General features: G+C 46.2%; 3 protein-coding genes across 3 annotated transcripts; 2 read left to right on the plus strand and 1 right to left on the minus strand.

Annotated features, from left to right (window-relative positions):
* Positions 1 to 5,245: 5,245 nt before the first annotated feature.
* GGS22DRAFT_176097 (uncharacterized protein) lies at positions 5,246 to 7,389 on the minus strand. Its single transcript, XM_047963362.1, has 2 exons — positions 5,754 to 7,389; positions 5,246 to 5,637 (listed from the first exon to the last, which is right to left on the minus strand). The coding sequence occupies exons 1-2, from the start codon at positions 6,733 to 6,735 to the stop codon at positions 5,438 to 5,440; spliced, it is 1,182 nt and encodes a 393-aa protein (XP_047813905.1). The 5' UTR covers positions 6,736 to 7,389; the 3' UTR covers positions 5,246 to 5,437.
* A 355-nt stretch (positions 7,390 to 7,744) lies between these two features.
* On the plus strand, positions 7,745 to 9,669 carry GGS22DRAFT_176098 (GPI-anchored wall transfer protein 1). The gene is made up of 2 exons (XM_047963363.1): positions 7,745 to 8,011; positions 8,076 to 9,669. Exons 1-2 carry the CDS (start codon positions 7,907 to 7,909, stop codon positions 9,459 to 9,461), a joined length of 1,491 nt encoding a protein of 496 aa, XP_047813906.1. The 5' UTR covers positions 7,745 to 7,906; the 3' UTR covers positions 9,462 to 9,669.
* A 4,994-nt stretch (positions 9,670 to 14,663) lies between these two features.
* On the plus strand, positions 14,664 to 19,251 carry GGS22DRAFT_100787 (uncharacterized protein). Its single transcript, XM_047957674.1, has 3 exons — positions 14,664 to 16,308; positions 16,375 to 16,968; positions 17,038 to 19,251. Exons 1-3 carry the CDS (start codon positions 15,310 to 15,312, stop codon positions 18,937 to 18,939), a joined length of 3,495 nt encoding a protein of 1,164 aa, XP_047813907.1. The 5' UTR covers positions 14,664 to 15,309; the 3' UTR covers positions 18,940 to 19,251.
* Positions 19,252 to 20,828: the final 1,577 nt, after the last annotated feature.

A 20,828-nucleotide genomic window follows, 5' to 3' on the forward strand; every position in this document is an offset into this window, starting at 1 on the left:
GGGCTTTCGTTACCGGCATTAGTGATTACCTACTAGGCGCAAACACGATCATGGTATACCTGCACCTGCCTGGAAGGGGATTAGAAGAATTACGGAGACGTGGGGATCCAAAAGGGGTATTTAAGCAGTCACAAAAACGGTTAGAGACATACCTGGTACGATACATGCTCACGAGATCTGAAAAAAAGGTTATGGTCACGATCCTGATCTAGATTTTTCGCGTGAGACGAACTTACTGAACCAGGTAAAAGACAGAAAGAAAGGGCTGACGAGAGATTATCAGCCATGGTCGAGTTCACTACACGATCCCGGCAATGAACCACTGGAACACTCGAAACCCTGCTAGTTCAAGATCCTAAAGTGATCTCTCCAAGGAATCCCCTCGATCGTCGATCACAGCAGCGGAATACGTACCTACCGTATTACTAAACAAGTTAATTGGCATGGGAGGCTTGGAGATTGTACTGTGTAAAGAAGGATGTAAATACATGTATGTAAGTTTGATAAATAGGTACCTATACATAAGTCTACCAGGTCTACGTAGCAGGTAAGAACCTAGGTAGGTGGTATGTATGTAGGTAGGATAGATATAAGGATCTTTCTGATACTGTGAAGCATATAGGTAAAAAGTCCGGTGCAAATATGACGAATAATAACCTCAGCCACAGCATCTTAGACATTTCTGTGCTGTCTAATAGATAGGTACCTAGCTTTAATAGGCACATGCGCATACGATACCCAATACCTAGGCATTTTTCAGGGCTGAGACATCACACCCTCTCTCTCTGCGGCTTCTACTCCCCTTTCTCTCTAACTGCAAGCGATTGATAGACCTACACTACCTAGGTAGGTACGTTATACTACATTCTATGATACTACGCATTCAACGTTTTAATATCTTACCTAGTACATATGTAGCTACCTCCTAGTTATCTGCACCGCCCAAGTAAGCGACCTCGAAGTACATATATAATGTGGAGAGCGACACTATTTCACCCCTCTTCTCATTTTTTCCCTTCCATGGTCTATACTACCAAGGACCAGTATGTACTATGGCACGCTAATCATGAACCACATTAAAAAGAACCCTGGATGATTTGCAACCTCGCGAGCCGCGCTTAACCCCATCTTCTCGGACCTGCGTCTACGATCATGCATGACTTTACAAATGAGGTGGGACGTGGAAGGTAGGGGGGTAAAGGCGAAAAGGAGGGGGCGTATATTCGCATGCATCTGCGCTAGGGAATCTATCGAAACCCCTCTAGCTTATCCTAGGATAGGCATCGCGTCGCCGTATTTTTACGTATCATGCTATTCACGAAGTTATCTCCTCATTATCTTACATCTCGTTGGATGGCTATATCGTAACAGGAAGATACGAAGGATGACAGGTTGGGGAAATCCAGGGCCGCATCGGTCTATAGCTAATAAGGAGTCGAGCGCATACGAGGTACTTACCAAGCATGATTGGCAGGTGAGGAATAAGGTGTAAGGTATGAGATACCTTCTATCCCCAAATTTCCCGACAGCTGCGCGAAGCCATCATGATGACGACAGAAGCGAATGAGAGGGTTGGATTCGAAATCTCAATCAATCTCGTGCGAGAGAGTCCGATCGAGATTGTCTTCGGGGGTCAACTCGGCCTAGCCCACCCGGTCTCCTATTCCTATCCGAGACACAACGTGGTAGTCCTCGCGTGCTCCATTGATATACATGTACGTATCTAGATTGAATGCGTACCTTTATTACATACATACATGCGTACATACCTACTTATATGTACGTGCCTCCTTCGTACATGGGTAGGTACATACTAGGTACGCAAGCGAAACGCTATACAAGGACTATACAAAGACTACTCAAGAACCACATATCTCTAAGAATAGGTAGGTAGGTACATGGGAGGATAGGTCTCGTGTGTGCGAATACTAAGCATTCTATTGCGTTATCGAACGAGTAAAACTACCTTGATGCAGCAAAGACGCATAGTATCAATATTTATCACGTTTCCTCCGTCTCCTTTCGGGGGGTCACTTTCGTCTTCTACTAATAAAGGTACCTACTAGTTTTCAGCAGAACAACGAATTGCGACAATCCACTGCCGGGGTAGTTTAGGTACCAGTTACGGGGGTAGCAGCATAGGGGTGAACACCTGGCAACGTCTCCTCCGAGCGTACTACATACCGATCCGTAAGTAGGAAGCAGAGGCTAGGTTATAGTGTCATGGGCGGATATAGCCCCGATGATCCCTCTAGTCGATCCCTGGCGGGACGCCATGCACGAAATTCAGATTAAAGGAAGCAAAGAACCGTCATGGTAACGGTCTTGGTGTAACGTTCGCAATCGTTCAGGGATCCTCATACATCTCACCTGGGCATACATAAGTTGGGGGTGCGTGCCGTGCCTTTGCCTAATAACGTACCCCCATCCCCTTATTAAGACCCTCTTCCCACAACTCGAACACATTTGATTCGACTTCGCAATACTCCGTTTAGCCTTCAATTTCCAGAAGTTATGTGTCCATTTATTCATACTGAACTTGACCATTATACGTAAAAAGATCTTCTACCTACCTGCCTAGGTACCAACAACGATCAGCCATCGCGCCCACCGGGGGGTTCCGTCGAGTGGATATTGGCTGCCTTTAGTGTCACTAAGATCCAGTTACTTGTCTCGCTATTTTACCTTTCGCAAACATGGAATTAATATACGCTACTGGAAACTTGTTCGCGCGCTTTCTTCAGAGTGTTCGCTACGTAATTGGAACCACATTGGAAACATGTACTAAAAAAATACGAATTTTCCACCTTCCAAGATGTCGGAAAATATTTCGCTAGGTAGATCCGTATGTGCATCATTGGTATTTACCCCAAGCTACTAATGACGGCATGATGATGTCGTCACGTAAGAAGCGACATACCTAGTAGGCAGCTACTATGTAGGCATATGTACGTACTTACCCAGAGAGCACTGACGACAGGCTAGTAGACGATCTGTTCATACCAGGTAATAAGCTTATCGTAGCCGACCCAGATTCATGGGACCGTCCAGCGGACTGCGGACGACAGTACGGGGTAAACAAGCGAGAATCTAGATAGACCCAGAGCGCGATCTAGACCTCTGGAGATCAATCCGGGGAACGATATCCGCCTACCATCACGTACCGCCGCAGAGTTGCAAGTAGGTACCTACGACGCGGTTCACTCAACCTACCTAATCTAGATAGATCCAATTCCAGCTCATATATAGGTACCTTTATCTCTCGTATGCTGGTATACGCACTTACTTTTAACCCCGGAAAGGATGTCAAATCCGTGGAGAATTAATGTGTGTTAGGTAATACACGTCGAAAGGCTGAGCAGCTGAGTTTCCTACCTAGCCAGGTAAGTGAGGCTCCTTACTAGTCACGGAGACGGCCCGGTGCTGTAGCGGTTCCCGCTAGTTACCACCCCCATGGGAGATGTACACCTCCGATTTCTATTGATGGAAGGCGTTGGTAATCAGACTTGTAAGTGATCTTAGTCGCTGATCTTTACAGAGATACCCCCTATTCTTTCGACGTGGTGGAGTATCTTAACGATTCACATCGTTGCTAGGTATGTCAAGTAACTACTAGGTACCTTTCTACCCACTAGGTAGGCATATGGTCTTTTTACTTACCTAAATGACAAAAACTAGATAATTCAAACATGACCCCGTTTGCCTTACCTAGTACCTACCTACCTAAGGACGTAGCCATATTCCTCGACCATCTGTGGGGGTTAGCTTAGGTAAGATAAGGGGATCTTTGCAAACCCCTGGATCCAAAGCTAATGTACAATATGTCATTATGTACACGTACCTACCTACCTACCTACCTACATACTATAGGTTTAAAATGTTTTATTTATTATTATGGAAGCTATAGAATATACCTCTTTATACCGTTAGTGATGAAGGGGCACTTGTAGCAATGTGGCTTATACCTCATCTCGATCACTTGAGCGGTTTAAGTTTTATTAGTGCCTACCTACCTACCTACCTCCTATCTACCTATCTATAGAAATTATTCACATCTAGTAACTTAGGCAGGTAGGTAACCAAGTGGATATATGATGTTTCCGTAAATAAGACGCATACATCGTACCTATACGATTATCATGCCAAAAACTTTGAGTAGGTGCCCAACACATTGGTTCAAGGAAACCCCTTGCGTAATGCTAGCATTACCCACCTAGTACATTCATAAACAGTATGGTAATTTGAACAAACATTACCTAGGTAGCTGGGACTAAGAACAATCCTGACGAGGTAGTTGGAGTTCCTCTGTTACGTGCTTAAGATGTATTGTGGAAACTTTAGTTATCAGACTAACCACAACGTACCACATCCTCTCCGATCGCAATCTATGTGAGGCAAAGATCCCACGTGGACGTGTTTAAACCCAGAAGGTTGGCAACGATAGAATTATTTGAATTTACAAGCTTCCAAAGTTCTTATCCAATGAAGCTTAGCCCAGCATGATATATTACAACCTAGTACCTAGGTACCTAGGTGGGCATAAGGTTTTAGAGTCTTTATATGCTACTCTAATACCTTAGTAATATAGCTACATGTGTTTGCTGACGCATTTGACTGCCGCGTAACACTTTCCTAGCACATAGAACCATCAACCAGAGCAGATAGGCTATGTCTACCTAGGGGTATATCAACAGAGTTGCCGAACAGATGTAAGCAAAGTGATGAATTCGACTTTCCACCTAGGTAAGACCCTAGTAAACCTTGGAAATCAAAATTAAAACTTACAAGAAACGTTACCTAGGTAATCACAGGGGATAGGTTTGTCTCGATAGAAATCATCGCGGGCTTTCGGTGAGCGATATGGGACATGTGCAAAGGGGCATTGCACCACCTAAATGAATCCAACCCCTCGGGACTTGGAAGGTAGGCATCCTACCGACAAAGTGGTCCTCGGAATGGGCTGATAGGAGATTTCTTTCCAAGTACCTAGGTACATTTTTAGACCAAATACATAGGTGAAGTTGAAGTGGTATTTGTGTTTCTGGGTTTGGGGGTTAATAAGTTGCCCTGATCATAATGTTATGGAATCGTGAAGAGGTACCGGATTTTATCTGTCGAGAATTAGCAATTCGCTAAGTACGTACCTACCTAGGTACCTACCTAGGTACCTACCTAGGTACCTAGATAATGATGGGATAGGGAAAAATACCTAATACATTCGGCGAATAATTCTTATTAAGCATTACGTACATATTGTGAGCCGATTCTCCATGTTTCTTTGTCAATAGCAGCCTGCCTAGCCTAATCGTAAGTCTTTCTACGTACTTACAAACATACCTACCTAGTAGGTACACTGCTACTTTTAAACTATTTTCCATCCAAGTAGAGACAAGAAGGAGATACTGTATACATAGAATAATTGCCAACAGATACCTAATTACACCTTACCAGCTAGATACAATATATTCTCTCTAATCGCCTTCGTCAGCTCTCCCTGTCCTGTGTACACGTACTGGGCCGTCTGCGGCCATGACTCGGCATGCGGCATCGGTAAGTAAATGATGTCTCCCTCGTGGACATGACCAGATACTAATAAGGCCGCAATGACAGGTAGGTATACGCGAACATACTTGAGATCTAGATGAACATATATTGTTAACGCAAGTATGTACCTTGTGCCTAAGCCAAGGGGTTTTTATGAGTAAAAGAGAAGAGGAGACGCGATTAAATATATCTAGTAAGAATATACTCACGGATAGGCACTGCTTTTGCGTCTCTTATTAAGCTATCGAGGTCTAGGCTGTTGGTACTTGATCGTAGCAACGCTCCCGACCGGACACTACTAGAACGTCTTGACCTCGGGGATGGGGTGCCACTCCGAGATGATATCGACGGGAGGCTAGGACGACGCCATTCATTCGGGCTTCTGACTTGAGGCTTTGGCGTTGGGTCCGGTGTTGTCGCTCTCAGCTCGTCTATATCAAAATTGCGCTGAATCAAAAACGATGGTCTATCTAGAGCTCGAGGTCGAACGATGGCACGAACTGTTAATCTATTTTTCATTGGGGCACTCGCTGTCGCTTTCACGAGCTCTGGTCTCGCAATATCCGTTAGGGAATCGCTGCTGCGGCGACGTAGAGATCTAGCAATGATGAATGCATCAGCCGTTTTCGCATTGCCGTAGTAAACGTGACCCCAACTTCGAAGTTGGTCATGGATCCCTGAAACCGAGTCTATTCGTGGAGATATCGGCAATTCGTCGCGAGTATAATAGTAAGGGCTTCTATCTCGAGACCCAGATACACCACCCATAGAATCAGATCGTTCTACTGCGCCCAGGCTGTCTCTTCGAGGAAGGCTCGGTGAGGCAGGTGTTGGTAAACCATGAGGCACGCTCATTGGCGGTAGAATGCTGATCTTTTCGAGCCTTGCAACCAAGGGCGATGGCGAGTACTCATCGATTGGGGTTAAAGGTGCCGAGCCGACAACATGTCGTGTTCGCTGATCGAAACTATCGACAAGAGCTCGGTCTTGCTTTCGCATTGATTTATCGTACGAAGCAGGGTGAACCGGACTGGGACCTGGGAGGCTCTTGGGAGATAGCGGCGGCTGAGACATGCTAACGCTAATAGGGGTTGGCCGGAAGACCGTATCGGGCAAACTGTCATGGTTACGGTAGTTAGTCCAGAGGGGCTCGAGACTCGGACGCCTCGAAATGTTTACATCGCTTGTCATTGGATCTGCTATAGTTATGAGGAGATATTGAATGCAAGTTATGGCTTGAACATCAAATTTCGATCGTTCCTCTGAAAAGCCGTCTGAAATTTGCAAAGTACGTTGTTCGGCCGAGAACTATGGCCAACATCCCGCGGCGGGGCTTTCCTTAAGAGCATTTTTCTATGAATAGATCAAGACCACAAAGCTTTTTTGTGTCTTATCCTTTTTGTTGGTTAAAGAAGAGGCGCGGACCTCTAAATCAAAGGGGTCATTCATATTAACTGGAATTACGTCAGGCATACAACAACATAGGTTTCATACCGTTTGTAAAATTTTGTGGCGAAGGCTAGAGTCCGTTGATCACATAAGTTTGTTCTGATGGGGTAGCTTTAGGCGACTCGTATCTCTAAGAGGATAAAGAGAACCTAGACTTCGTCGTTCTCTCCAACTAGGATTAGTAATTAACGATCTCAGCTGCGGATGAGTAAAGGAGAATAAGGGGTCGGATATTTCTTTAGAGCCAGGCTTATAACAAAGGGATCATTTCTCGTTGCCACAATATATATGAAATAGATTTCAAGTAATTCATATAATTCATATCATGTAAAGTAGATGACTAGGAGCGTTTGTCTCTTGGAAAGAGTCGTCTGAAACAAGTTTATCAATATTGACCTGTCGAAGCATGTCTTGAAGAAAAAAGAAAAAGCAAAAAGGGGTAAATCGCTTCCTATATGAATATATGAATGACGTTGAATTACATGTATGCATATATCAGATCTCGTTTACATCGTATTTAACAACCTTGAAATTCCATGATGACATAATAATATGATCTCACAACCTTGAAATATCGAAGTACCTATCCAGGTACCTAGGTAGTATGTACCTAGTACAACTTAGGTATGACTAAACAGGGCTCCGCCTCACATGATTGGCTAGCCTGATCCGACCCCAATTTGTCGTTTCGCGAGTTACTATGTACAAGGTTACAAGGCCGATAACCTCCAAAAGCTACCTACTTTTTTTATGACAACACATCATAAATCGAGTTGACATCTGTTCAAAACTCCCTTTCCGCCGCCGCGATGCCCACATATTTCTCTTAGTTTACTCGGCCTAGCATCTGTCTAGTACTCAGATTATCTTCAATCTATTCCATGTTCATTCCCGTATCTCGCTCTTAGGAAAAATGGGTTCCAATGCGACAAGTTACAAGCAGATGAAAGAGGATTTCGTATCCAACTTAACAGGAGGTTCAGTCACCGAGATCAACAATATAGTTACCGTAGGACCTGTATGTAAAATTCGAATATCTATCCATATCAAGGGCCACCAGCTGACTCAAAATACCCACTCAGATTGCATTTGCCCTGTGGTCCATTTTACAATCGCGCCAGTCCTTTTTCAAACCGTACAAGCCCTTGAGCTTCCTAATCGATTTCCTCCTCAATGTCATAGCCGTATTGCTTGCTATCACGCTCTATGCGAATACAACATTGCTACTTTGCGGTCTGATTCTCGTCCCTGCCATATTTGTTTATGCGCTCCCACCAAATCCCGCTGTATCGAGAAAAAAGCCCAAGCTCCCTCCTAATGCGCAAACTCAGAAATCATCCGGCGCACTTGGCGTCCTATCTACCAAGCCTTTCTTGACGACCTATCGAGGGTCTATGTTGGTCATTACGTGTTTGGCGATCCTGGCGGTAGACTTTAGGTTGTTTCCTCGCAGATTTGCGAAGGTCGAGACCTGGGGCACCTCGTTGATGGATGTGGGTGTTGGTTCATTTGTCTACTCCGCCGGCATAGTCGCCGCGCGACCGGTTCTGAAGGAGAGAGCTGAGAGCCGGGGGGCGCCGTTGCTGCACAGACTCCTGTACTCGATGCGACATTCGCTTCCTTTGCTAATCCTCGGAATCATTCGCCTCATTAGCGTCAAAGGTCTTGACTACGCAGAGCATGTGACCGAATACGGTGTTCATTGGAATTTTTTCTTCACCTTGGGTTTCCTTCCCCCTTTCGTCGCGCTTTTCCAGTCAGCCCTGAAGATTATCCCGTCTTACGCAGCACTGGCGATCATACTTGGGGTTATTTACCAAGTTGTACTTGAAAGCACCAATTTGAAAGCCTTCATCCTCATCGCGCCACGAACCGACCTCTTTTCCATGAACAGAGAAGGTATTTGCAGCTTCTGCGGATACCTCGCTATCTTTTTAGCCGGTCAGGACACCGGCATGTTTGTGCTGCCTAGGAGTATCAACCCGCGCAGTGGAACTAGCAACAGTGCCCAACGAACCACCCTTCTCCTAACCATGGCTGTGTGGACTTCTATTTGGACAATCCTATATTTCTTCACTACGAATTACTCCTACGGTTTGGGATTAGATGTGTCTCGTCGACTAGCTAATTTGCCGTACATTCTATGGATCGCAGCGTTTAACTCAGCGCAATTATTTGCATGCTGCGCTATCGAGAGTGTGTTCTTCCCGTCATTCCATAATGCTACGGATATCAAGACAGAACGTGAAGCCTACGAGACGGCCACAAGTAAAGTTCTGCGATCATTTAATAGGAATGGGTTGGCCATTTTCCTAGTAGCAAATCTATTAACAGGGTTAGTCAATATGACCGTACCTACATTAGATGTTGGACCAGCTGTCACGATGGGAATATTGGTAGGATATGGCGCCGTATTAACGGCACTTGCTGTCGCGTTAGATACGTGGAATGTATCCATTAAATTGTGAGTCAGGAATATATCAATCGACGAACCCCCCTAGAGCTATATATATTCGAATATAGGTAGGTAGTTCATTGAATACGTTCTATGCTGTACGATGTCTTCAGAACATCACCAAATTTGTGTCGTAGCTTTACGATTAGCACAGATACAAATCTTTGTATTTGGAGCTATTAAGCAAGACACAGCAGGTGAAATTCCAAATAATATTGACATTTTCATCTTGGTCCTATCTGAATTATTCTTGATCGACATATATGTTTATACAACCATGTTGCACGGGAATGGCCAATTCATTTATTACACGAATAAAGCGAGGCAACAAGGGCCTAGTCTACAATAATGAAAGAACTACAAACAGCTCATAAATATGAAACCAATGAGGGTCTTTCCCCCCTATACAAGTGGCGCCATGCCTAAGCCTTCATAGCCGTCTTTCTTCTTTCCCCACCGGAGTTGCAATGCCCGAAGGAAAAATGTCGATAGGTCGTATAGTTCTGTGGTACTTAAGCGTCTTCGACTGGAAGGCTTGCAAGTTAGGTAAGCTTATCAGCGGCGTAGAAAGGTGCAGTCGTAACACTCTTCTTCTTAAATCTAGGCCTCCTAGGCGATAAGATATGTAACCCTGTGTGATGCTGAGCATCTAAGCCGCGTCTTTGTACTTCTCAGCCCTCAACGCTACATGCTTCTCCAAGCTTTGAATGGTTGCTTTATGTAATAACTACCCTAACTATCCGTTCCCGAGTCCTTTAAAAGAGGGCGGAAATTCGCGGAAATTCGCGTATCTGCTACGAGGCGGTACTGGATTATCTACCATGGCGTTCTTAGTTTCCGTCCCGCAGCGAATATAGACCCTTGATCGAAAGGAGGGAGCCGCTGTAGATTATCATGTCGTGAATCGGTTTCTTCACGGGTCGTAGGATCGAAAAGTTAGGTATAGCATCAATCTAACACTGGAATAGCCCATCTACCGATGTCGTTTATATACGGCCCGAGTTCCGAGACAATTCTTCCACTGCCCATAATTATTTGGGCAGGCCTCTCAAGTATGTAAGTGCTCACGTAGTATATTCTACCTATGTAGGTCTTGCTCTTTAACGTTTCCGTTATTAAGGATCTTCTGAGGACGGCTTCATGACGTTTATTGCATATTAATATATTTCTCGAGACATCGGTTCGAGGTACTACCTACCTAGGAGTTGCTGTAGTTCGGCTGAATTTTCCGGCGCATACTTACATACATAGTATGTAGATGTTGAAGTTTCACCTAAACATTTGAATGTTTGGAGATCGACGCTTGCTTGCAGAACATGAATAAGCTCATACGGGTCTACAGGATCTTTTTTTATTGGCCGGGAATTATAATTACATAATTGGAAAACTCGGTACCTGGTGGGTACCTAGTAGTGTGTACTGTACCTGGACGTGGGTACATGTTCTGTCGGAACTAATTTGATTCATTAATGGATATTTCAATAATAATACCTACATGTATCCGTTGCTTGACTCGACAGCTCGATCATCTGTATCTATTCTGAAGCATCGTTACACGAATTACCAAGGCATTGTGTGTTCCCGTCATGTTTCATGCGTAAGAGGGAGTCCCTTGGTAACATAATCACTGTGATCTTACTGGACATATGAGCGATGACAGAATGGTAGAGAATCGAATGAGGGTCGATCTTTAGGCGGATGAGAAAAAAATAAATAAATAAAAGTCATACACTAATAGGGAGAGGTCTGAGCTCTTTGGGGGCTTGATCTCTTTCGGTTAACCGCTTGATAAGTCGTTCATAAACAGAGGACTATCCCCTTAATCCCTGCCCCTACCCATGGAAGGTCATCTCCGACATTCATGCGAGAAGATCTGATCTTCTCAGCCTGCTAGCCTGGTGGACCTCGGGAATATGTCATATGCTAAAGCTGAAAGCTGGAATGGAATCAATTTTGTAAACCTACCTAGGTGGTAAGCAAAAGCTGGTTTTCATTAACACCTATTCCTTAGGTAGACAGGCATAGATGTAAGTGTGTTGACTGTAACCGCCGCGTCTCTAAACTTATTCTACTGGATTGGGATTGTCACCTCAGCCTTACCGAAACTTAAATGGGAAGAATTTCCTTTTCAACTCTTGCACTTAGGTGATAATAGTTTTCGTGGGACATACTGTACCCAAACAACGTGTCCTTTAAAAACAAAACAATGCAGCCCATGATCATGACCCATAGGAAATGACCACAATCATAAGAGAAAACCAACACGCTTGAACAAGACCCTGCAATCTGTGAGATAGGAGGTGGGTATTATGTGGGAAGTACCTAGATATGTACCTATTTTCATGTTTCTAATGCATGAGAACTGACATTGCTCTAGACTCGAGAATACGACCAGGCAGAAGAATAAAAAAAAAAGGCTGATAATCGTAGGCACTCGCATGGTTCAGCCTTGCGTTGTTGATATGGAAAACTAGAGCCAAGGGAGAAGAAAGCAAAAAGAATTTAAATGGAAGGCCGCAATCAATAAAACACAATGATGTGATCTTAGTCCGATCTTATGGATATTGGCAAGAAGAAATGTCTGTTTACGGAATAAACACCTCTATTTTAGACCCCAGCATATCCAAACCACCCCTGTCGTTTCAAGTTCCCTATCGTTGTTTTTTTCCCGTTCAAAAATTCGGTCTCTCCTAGCCGGTACTCGGAAATGTTAAACGAACGTTCCCGCACATATCTACCTACAGAACTATCAATCAGTTCGACCATCCTTGCGATTCGTGAACGCCACATGTTTAAATAAAAAGCCGGAAGCGGGACGGATCTCTTAAGGAAGATCCTTGTTGCTAGAAACAACAAACACCTTCGGGATAAAGTCTTTTACATGACTCGTGGGGCTAGTCAGTAACCTCACTTACCTCGGTACGCAGCTAGTAATGGGGTTGATATTGAAGCTCATGATAGTTAAGCTAGAACTTCGATATTGAGATATATTGTTCGACTTACGGCGTACATGATAATAGGTCGCTACTAGACAGATAGAGGAGGTATCTGCCCAGGTAGACCGTAGGTACATAGGTAGCTGCATATTGTTTAAGCCACACAGGCCATTTCATTACCTATCAACTTAGGTAGTTACCTAGTAGGTAATATGCACTGAGTGAATGCGAATGCATCTCGTATTCCTATGTTTGCTCTCACTGTATTGGCCTAGATTTCTGTCGAAATCATACTAGGAAAACTTTATTAAAAAGAAATCCTGAAATGTCTCTCACGGACACTTAACGTGCGTTAGATGTTATGGCTGAATGATACCTTGACAGACCCGAACGCCCTGGCTTGACGGATCATTGATTATTAAAAGGAACGAGTCCTCCTGCACTCCTCCTGCATGTAGCAACGAGTGGACGTAATCCAATTCCTCGCGTCTTCATCTTGGAATATCGCATGAAAATCAGTGGTTCTAGCCGCATAACAAGATAAACACGGCGAGTTCTGGTAGGTCATATGTAAGTCCCTATTATTAACTTGGGAGCGAACCAATCGTCTGCCATTGGTGGGATATGTGTAGTCTGGATTATGTACAGAATACCTGGTAGTGTTTACCTATTTAGTAGATTATTAATAGTAAATATCAAGGTGAATGTAGAAGGTGTTGAATGAGTTAAAAACCATTATTCGATTTGATTTCAGTTGAGAGCTTTCGAAGTCTTGTTTGATATTACTATGCAGGTATGTTAGGTATGTTGATCTAACAATATAGCAAGCACCGGGCAGTTGACGCAGAAGAATACCTAGTAGGTAGAAGTCAGATACACAACAACGTGAAGCTTTTAGCAAAGTTTGGGTAACCGACGGCCCTGTCTTTCGGTGAATGTAGCCGTACCTAATGGTTAGGTTAGGTACCCGATAAGATACCAGGTGCTCCTTGACGGCGCTGTCTTGTGGTGCTTGTGGTACATGCTACATAAACCTAAGACTGAATTGTATTGTACCTGCATGAAAATGGATGATTTTATCGTCATTAGGTGGTGGGTACGTACATTATGAAGTACCTTGAGCTTGGACCGCTTGGAGACCTTTGTGCTACTCTGGCTTTTGGCCGTCTATCCGTCGTGGTAATTACCTGATATGGTTAATGCTAGATAGTTTCCCCCACAGCGTTCCCGTATTTCTGTGTCGTATACCCCACTTACGGTCTGTTTTCGGTTAGTTTGGCGTCGGTATTCCCCTCTAATAAAGCGGAAGAAACACGCCAAAGAGAGACAGAAGTCACAGAACGCGACCAGCTTGGTACAATACACTGGGTGTAACAAGAACTACCCCTGCTGGCGTCTCCATCTTGGCCATCTTCCAATTTCCCTCTCAAGGTAATCCCTACCCACATTGTCCCAATTGATGCTCAATTTCACTAGGACACTGGACGGTTTTGGTTTTGGGGCCCTTTTTTTCCCTTCCCTCTTCCTCGTCGCTTGTCGCCCATCACGTCGTCCACCCTTCTGGCCTGCCTTTATCCAGGCGAAGGGCTTTCCAATTTTCGTCGCGCAATCTGATATCTCTTTGAATACCTAGTAGATACCTTGCTTTTAGGTATCTCAAGAGTTGTACGCAACCAAGCAATTAAACAATTGGGAGACGGTGTATACACCTCAAGCTCCCTAATTAATATCGATTTACACGTTCTTACGTTTTCACTTTTCGACTTTTCGTTACCCTTGACCCTCCAACCTTTTTTTCTCTTTACTTTTTTTTCCCTTTTCCCTGTTGGTGGTCAACCTCTAATTGCAACGCGTTCTCCAATTCCTGTTAAGCGTTGTGTTAATTAACGAATCTCCTAACTCAATTGCTAGCCGAGTCCAACGATTAAACTTGGTTCAGCGCCGGTGAAAGGGGCATAGTCTTAACTTCGCATAACGTTTTTGTGGGTTGTTGAGATCAATCTTCATTGGATCTAAACCTACAGTTGTCAAATTGTCAACCCCCTCTAGTCTCAGGTCATTGAAAGGTAACCGACACGCGAAGACGAAACGTCCGTACCATTACTGTCTACTTATCTCGTGTTGCGAGCCCATCACCTAATATCTACGAATAAGTTGACATTGGAGCCGGCCTTTTCGAGCCAGCATCCCCCACGACTACAGCTTGAGTCACAGCTTTGAAATATACCAAATTGTAGCAGGTTTGGGACGGTAAAGGAGAGAAAACAGACCAGGAAGAAGGAAACTAAAGATTACTGGTGCCCAAAGCTGCACCCGCATCTGCATGTGCATCTAAGCCTCTCCCCTTTTAAACTTGGTGTAAGGTCGAGAAAAAAAAACATTACAACCACAGTACTTGGCTACCGAACGGAGAAGAAAGGTAGCAACAACGAAACATATAATCCTCAATTCTCAGCTGAGCCTACACGACAAACGAACACCAAGTTGCCGCGTTCCTCTCAGCGCAGAGACATACATATAACCTGTTACCTGACTTATTCGTTTGATAAGAACGTGGCCAGGGAAACGAATCGCCGATCAGCTGCTTTATCCACGCGGTACGTTGTTCAAACGAGATAGCACCTTCATTGCAACGCACAATGCCAATCTGAACTGGCTTATTGGAGGATCAGACGAACCGGCAGCCCTCTTGAGTTTTTTTTTATTAAAAATTTCAAGGCGCTCACAGGCATCCCTAATAATCCCCATCATTTCCCCTTCCATCACTTTAATAACACCTAAGACCTTCACCGACTCGGGTTCATCACCCAAAAAATTTCAAAATCATCACCATCGACCTTTTCAAACTCATCGTTTTAGGTACCGTATCTTCAGGGTCGCATCTCAGAAGGCCCTGAGGATCCATCTGCGCGTGTAGCGTAGAAGATGTCTTCTGCTGCATTGCAGTCAGCTCCTCATCAGCCGACCTCCCTGCCTACCTTAAATACGCCTTCGCCCGCGACCGCGTCTCAGCCCCATCGTCAGTATACACCAGCTCAGTCCCCCGGCGGAGAGGGCCGCTATGCGAATCGAGATAACGCGAATGCTTCGCCCGCATCATCGAGACGGCCGTCCAGACGACCTAGTGGAAACAGCGCGAGCGCGGCGAGCCCAGCACCGACCCACCCAGAACAGGCCCAGTCATCGCCAATGACATCGCGAACCGCATTAGCCTCGCCGGTGCCGGTAGCGGGTACTACAGCAGAGTACGATAGGTCAGCTACGGGTCGACGAAGGAACGAGCCACCCGTTGCCCCGCCGCGAACATCATCTACGCAACATGGGCCTGCTGGACCAACCACGTCTCGAAGGGCGGCTCGTGCCGAGGAACGAGCTGCAAATTCCCCTAGGCGAGCAGTAGGTGATGGTAGAACAGGTACAAACGGACAGTCGGAGCTTGGGCGAGGAGGTTATGACGATCCAAATTCTCGGAGCCGAAGAGCAGCGTCGCAGCACCTAGCACAAGAGCCTACTCAAAGACCTAGCAGCAATAGGGATCACCGTCAGACCGTAACGACTATGATGCCCGTTAGGTCCGCTACCAACGCTTCGTCGAAACAGCCATCGCGCGAGGCTAGCGAGGTTCTTCATCGTGTAATAGTTTCCCAGCCGGAAGATGATATTGGACGAGAACGTGAGCGGCTTAGCGAGGCCCAAGGTCAATTATCTAACCATCGGGTCGCAGTTGAGGAGGACGGGGCCGCTCCTCCACCGGTCGGCGTGAACGATGCCCAAGAAGATGGGCGGCGCGGGGGTCGCAGTCGTCACGATCACTCCAAACGCGAGAAGGGATCGAAATTCGGAGATTACTATCTAGGAAACGTGATTGGCGAAGGCGAGTTTGGCAAAGTGAAGCTCGGCTGGAAGCAAGACGGCGGTGTTCAAGTAAGCCACATTTTCCTCTGTCTTGATTTAGTGCGAATATGAACCGAAACTAATGATCACTCGCAGGTGGCTATCAAGCTCATTCGCCGTGATAGCGTTGGAAATAACCCATCCCGACTGGCGAAGATCTACCGTGAAGTGGCAATCTTGCGCGGCATCTCGCATCCCAACATTGTGAGATTGCACGAGATGTCGGAGACTGAACGCCACATCGGAATTGTCCTGGAATATGCGTCCGGGGGAGAACTTTTCGATTATATCCTTAATCACAGGTACCTAAAAGATGGTCCTGCTCGTAGACTCTTCGCCCAGCTCATCTCGGGAGTGGGATATCTTCATAAGAAGGGTATCGTCCACCGAGACTTGAAGCTTGAAAATCTACTTCTCGACCGGAATCGCAACATCATCATTACCGATTTCGGGTTCGCCAACACATTCGACCCTCATGATGAGTTAACCGAAGACGAAGAGTTGAATCTATCCGACCGTGAATTCGTCAAGCGCTCCGGCTTAGACAAGACTAAGCAGAACGGAATGCGTAGGGGCGACCTGATGCAGACTAGTTGTGGAAGCCCATGTTACGCGGCCCCGGAATTGGTGGTCAGCGACTCGCTTTATACTGGTAGAAAGGTCGACGTCTGGAGCTGTGGGGTCATCTTGGTAAGTTGTGGATATCGTTCACATCTGGTCTTCGCGAATATTTTTGGAGGTTTGCTTACAATATTTTAGTATGCCATGCTTGCTGGTTATCTACCATTTGACGACGATCCCGCCAACCCCGAGGGCGACAATATTAATCTCTTATACAAGTACATCGTGAATACCCCCCTCACGTTCCCTGAATATGTTACTCCTCACGCACGAGATCTGCTGCGTCGTATACTGGTTCCGAGCCCCCGAAAACGTGCAGACCTATTCGAAGTAGCTCGACATAGTTGGTTGAGCGAATACGCACACGTCGTAGAACTCATCACCAGTACGACGACCACCAGCAACGAAATTCAAAATACCACCGTGCCTTCTGAGGATGCGGATACGGGTGGCCTGGGGAGGAGCGCGTCTGTCAGGGAGCCCTCGAAACCGAAGACGACTACTGCTCCTCAGACCGATTCGCCGCGGAAACAGGGTAAGGTCGAAGGAGAAGAACAAACGTACGGGAAGCCGCCGAAAGACAACAAGCGACGAACTGTCCAGGTGGAGTACGTTGCTCCCGTCACTCAAACGCAAAGAGGAGGTGAACAGCAGTCGGATCCTCACTCGTCACCGCGCGGAAAAACCCGAGCTCGTTCCTCTAGTCAGGGCCCCGTCGAGGTACACGCTTCGCCCGCCGACAAGCCCCTACCAAGAGACCCGCCGGTCTCCAGGGAGGAATACCCTACCCCGTCCCGAGACCCTCGAAAACCGCCCAGTTCGCACAGACGAGACGTGCCGCCCCCAAGATCAAATATACCTCGTTCTACGTCTGATCATGCTTATATGACTACGGCTGGCCCAAGCTCGTCGGCGACGCGGCCGACTACCGGAGGTTCGATGCATTCAACCGCTTCTAGGTTAGCGTCATCTACGAGAGGATCGTACGGTCAACCATTACCCCCTGCCGTTGCCGGTACTAACGCTCATGGAAGCATACAACAACCGAAAGGCGCTAAGAATTACGTTATATCGAACCCGATCCCTCAAGAGACGCCCGACATGGACTTCGGTCGACCCAGTATTACCGTACCTTCTAAATATGCCCAAGTTTCGGGTTTTAGCCAGGGACAGCAGCAGTCGAGCGATGCCAAGGGCCATCGTAGGTCCAACACTATCGGCGAGATCGGTGGCAAAATATTCGGTCGTAGTGGTTCTATCTTCGGTGGCCGGAAGAAGCGCCCGGACCAGGCGGGAGAGAAGGCCTCCAAGAAGTATCCCCCTATTAGCATGTCTAACGCGCTGCCTGGCGAGTCAAGGACTTCCATGGAGTCCCGCGCTTCTAGGAGATCGTTTTCTTTGGGACTTGGGAAGAAGAGAAGCGGTAGTATAGCGGGGTCGCAGGCGTCGATAGACAAGCCGCAGAATCGTCGGTTCTCCTTGATGAGAGCGATTGGTTTGGGTAAGGAGCCCACAACCCCGCCTGCTGAATCTTCTCAGCAAGATTTGCCTATCCAAGAACCTCCGGAGGTGGACGATTATAACCGATACGCGGACCATCAGCAGGGTCGCGGGAACGTGGGACATCAGTACGGAGATGGTACTTACGAATCGCTACAATCTCCAAGGTTGGGCTCGGCGCCTAATTCTAACGCCAGCCCCGTCCAGCTACGATTCCCAGCGAACCCCAGACCTACAGCGATACCTTCCTATCTGCAGTCGGGCGCAGTCCTGAACTCCGAATCTGAATCCTCGCTTGATCCCGCCCAACGAAAGCCGCCTAACTCGGCACCTTACCAGACCGGCTACGATTCCGATCACTACGACGGGCGCCAGTCTGGCCGCGGAAGCCGCGTCTTGCAGAAAAACAGGAGATTTGTGGACGCTTATGACGGGGAGGAGTACGGAAGGCCTCACGACCACGCAGGTAGTAGCGGCGCGGCGAAGAGGGTAATGGACTTTTTCAGGAGACGGGGACGGGCGCGTGGAGGCGAACCTTAGAAGACGAATCCGTAGGACGTTTGCGGAGGGGAAGCGCTCGATCGCGTATGAGGAGTCCGCCGCCGACTAAGACTACGACATCACAGGTACGCGTCGGCGTACCTGGACGATCTCAAAAATTGCTTCGATTAGAAATCTTCGGAACGCTAATGATACCTTGTTCTTCACCAAACGCCTATATCCTACGGTACTTACATTGTAATACGAGACACGCAAGCCTTTTTTGAAAGATCCAAATCTAATATTCTGCCCGTTGAGGGATGACGCAAATCGCCGATCGTTGGGGGGGGGAGGTTGAATGAGGTGACCTGTGTGTGTGCTAGCTGGCTTTAAACAAGTTTGGAAGAAAGATCAAGCAACGATGAGTGATAGTTGACGATTCGGAACAAACCATATATTTTCCCCTCCATTATTCTGCAAGAACAATCACATCATAAGTCATTAAGGCTGGGAGTTCGGACGGCGTATTTATGTAGAATGGGAGCCTCGGTTTTTATGTTGAGCTTGCTCCCTCGTCCTTTCTTAACTCTCCCGGAAGTGTCCCAAGTATTTTTTTCATCTGTCAGCATTTGAAAAAACTAACTTATTCTTCAGTCATGTTCTCGTGAAGTGAACAGCATTCTGTCAAGTTGATTTGTATGTCATTAATGAAGAGGGTAGAGATCTTAAGGCGTGATCAACCTTTTTGCTAGGTCCTGCTTTTGTAAATACCCATAGTTCCCGCCAACTCACTTGTCGCGGAAGTCTAGTCTCATAGCCTCGAGAACCAATATCAATTGTCATGTCTCCTCGTATCCTTCTCGTCATACTGCATATTGTATTATAAATCGGTGTATGGCTCCAACTTCCTTCATTCCGTTTTAGATAGGGTACCCGACGTGTATGATAATTGATTTTCTTGTGCATACACGTTGCCACATGTAGATACCTATCATATATTTGAAATTCATAGTCAACGTAACCATTCGCTATGAAGGTGGCGCACCGGAGCAATTTAACCACTTATTCAATCACATCATCATGAAATCATTAAAAATCGAGTCAATCGCAGGCTTTCACTTGTAAAGTACCATCATAGTCTTCCTTCGCTTGCCGTCTATCTCGAGCTGTTGATTAAATCATACATCTCTGTATGTACTTCCACAAGCTCATCATTTGTTGCCAACCAAGCGTCTACGATGTGAGTCAGCCTCTCCGTCATTGCTTTAAGGCGTCGCTTTACGTGTCCTTCGGGACGCTGGTTAACTAGGTCGAGGATTATGTCTGAGGCGGCGGCAAGGTTGATCATGCTTGCGAAGTTGACAGCTGCGCCTTGTGGTTGGGCTTTGATCGATGCGATACTAGGAGGGGTGCTTGGCTTCTCCGGCTCGTCCACCTTCTCCGAGTTCATGTCGCTTGGTTGCGATGTCATGTCGGTAGAACGGCGATTTACAGTGCTATCTCGTACGCGTATCTTGCGAGGCATGTAGTGTTGTAATTTGTTCGGAAGAGAACGGTTGAGAGAAATAGATGGTCTTCGATTCAGTTGCTCACGCTTTAATCTATTAGGAACTTCCTATCCCAAGCAGGGAATTGCCTACTTAGGTAGGCACAAAGGTAGGTACCTAGTGATATGAAGTTCGTATCATGTAGGTACCTAGGTAGGTATTGGTAGCTATCCCTTCTATAGACAGGTATATACCTACCTACCTCTATATATGGCTGCCGTAGCGGGCAAGAGTATACTCGTTTGTTGATATATTCTCGGGTCTCGACAGTTACTATGTCTACGCCACTTACGATGTGAATTCAAAAAAAGCCATACCTCTATCTACGTATTCTAAATCTGGGAGATATGCCTACTATTTGCTGAGAAAATCGCCATATCATAGATATGAGCAATTGTACAG

The sequence above is a fragment of the Annulohypoxylon maeteangense genome (assembly GCF_022496945.1).
Source record: "Annulohypoxylon maeteangense strain CBS 123835 unplaced genomic scaffold GGS22scaffold_32, whole genome shotgun sequence".
Taxonomy (NCBI): domain Eukaryota; kingdom Fungi; phylum Ascomycota; class Sordariomycetes; order Xylariales; family Hypoxylaceae; genus Annulohypoxylon; species Annulohypoxylon maeteangense.